The 2,030-nt window shown below is 39.2% G+C and overlaps 1 protein-coding gene across 1 annotated transcript in view; it reads left to right on the top strand.

Annotated features, from left to right (window-relative positions):
• The window catches only part of LOC107703103 (peripheral plasma membrane protein CASK-like), a 65,708-nt gene that overhangs the window by 42,244 nt on the left and 21,434 nt on the right, over positions 1 to 2,030 (top strand). The window contains exons 11-12 of the mRNA XM_016505626.1: positions 994 to 1,143; positions 1,227 to 1,282. Of these exons, the coding sequence (XP_016361112.1) occupies positions 994 to 1,143; positions 1,227 to 1,282 (206 nt within the window). The remainder of the gene's footprint in view (positions 1 to 993; positions 1,144 to 1,226; positions 1,283 to 2,030) is intronic.

Here is a 2,030-nt window from a genome sequence, read left to right as displayed (position 1 = left end):
TTTTGAGAAAACTATCGTCATATCATATACAAAGAGACACCAATGTTTCAAAGAGACACCAATGTTTCAGGAGTTTAGTACACAGAATAGGACACATGCTTATTAGATAACCATATTTGAGTTGATGTATATGCTTTTATATATTATTTTTTAATTGATTTTTTTTTCCCAAACCATTGTTAGAAGCAGTGTTTCCTGTAGATGTGCAAATATTTGGTTTCAAAAACAGTATCAGTAAACTTTCTTATGATTTTTAAATCTGCATTGAACTTCAGATCAATCTCAAAGTAAAAGGCGGTACTAAAGTCTGATTTTGTGGTGGATGTGCTCAAATTTGATCATCTTAATTCAAGTGATGAAGGATTGTGAAAGTCTGACAGTGTTGAGCACTACTGTAAGGTTAACCCGGCATGGTGTAAATGTTTGAAAATGATTAACAGTTGCAAATAAACATTCATTAGAAATGTAGAAAAGTAATCAAAAGTAATCAGTTACATTACTTTAATAAAGTAATTGAAAAAGTTACACTACTATTACTTTTTAAATAGGGTAACTTGTAATCTGTAACCTATTACATTTCCAATGTAACCTTCCCAACACTGCTTCTGGTTCTGCTAATGTGAAGATTATTTCGCGGCCCCATTAGCAGGTCCCATGGAGAGGAAGTCTCTGGTCTTGTATTGAGAAACAGCTGCCACTTCTCTGTAGCAAAATTAAACTCTCACTTCCTGTAATGTTGCGGTGCTGTCGTCCTCCGCTCTCTGCTTCTCTGACTCCGCAGCGGTCGGAGAAAAGCCAAATGTGTGTAAAACTGAGTCACATTCAAAAACATCAGACTCAAGTCACCATTTCAGTAAATACAGACATATATTGAAAAATTAATATCAACTGACTGATTAGTATGCTAATCCTAGTGTCTTCTGGTTCTGTGTTTGTGTCTCTTCCAATGATCTCACTGTGCTGTTGTTGTTTCTAATGCTGCCTGTACTTTAGGATTGCTTGCTGCAGAAAGTAGGTATCCCACGGAGCCTTTGCTTGCCATCCAAACAGCATCCTCATCTTTATCTTCATGGTCTGTTGTCTTGCATGTTCCTCCATCACTGAAGCACACGATCAAACACGGCTCAAACGATCAGAAAGCACGATTCCTCTCATTTCCTGCACTAATGTGAATAATGTCTGTGTGTGATGATCTGTGATGCTCGTCTCCATGTGTTGAGATCCAGGAGCTTCTCTGACGTGTCTGATTCTGTATTCGTGCATGTGCACCACACTGCTGGATGTGAGTAAACAAACACACACACACGCTCGCTCACTTACACACACACACACACGCTCACTCGCTCACTTACACACACACGCTCGCTCACTTACACACGCTCACTCACACGCACACACACACTCACTCACTCTCTTACACACACACTCACTCACTCTCTCTCACACACACACACACACACACACACTCACTCACTCACTCTCTTACACACACACACACGCTCACTCACTTACACACACACACACACTCTCTTACACACACACACACACAGACACACACACTCACTCACTCACTTAGACACACACACACACACTCAGCTCACTCGCTTGCTTATGTGGTTTATGGGTTCATTCCATAGGCGTAATTGTTTTTCTACTGTACAAACTGTATTTTCTATCTTACCCTAAACCTACCCCTTACACATTTTTGAATTTCAAAAAACAGTTTAGAATGTTTTTTTTTTTTTTTAAGCCTTTTGGTTTACGGGGACAAAGGAAGTGTAAACCTCATAAACCATATTCACATTGTAATACTCCTGTCATTATACACATTTGCGTCCTCGTAAACCATATAAACCTGTACACACACTCACTTACACACATATTAACCAGAAAATCTGAGCATATCACACCAGTCCTCAGGTCCTTACACTGGCTTCCAGTTACATTCAGGATTGATTTTAAAGTACTTTTACTCGTTTATAAATCACTCAATGGCCTAGGACCTAAATACATAGCAGATATGCTCACTG

Source organism: Sinocyclocheilus anshuiensis, unplaced genomic scaffold, assembly GCF_001515605.1.
Source record: "Sinocyclocheilus anshuiensis isolate Anshui unplaced genomic scaffold, SAMN03320099.WGS_v1.1 scaffold682, whole genome shotgun sequence".
Classification (NCBI taxonomy): domain Eukaryota; kingdom Metazoa; phylum Chordata; class Actinopteri; order Cypriniformes; family Cyprinidae; genus Sinocyclocheilus; species Sinocyclocheilus anshuiensis.
The sequence above is the reverse complement of the archived record's forward strand: the minus strand, read 5'-3'. Positions and strand labels throughout refer to the sequence as shown.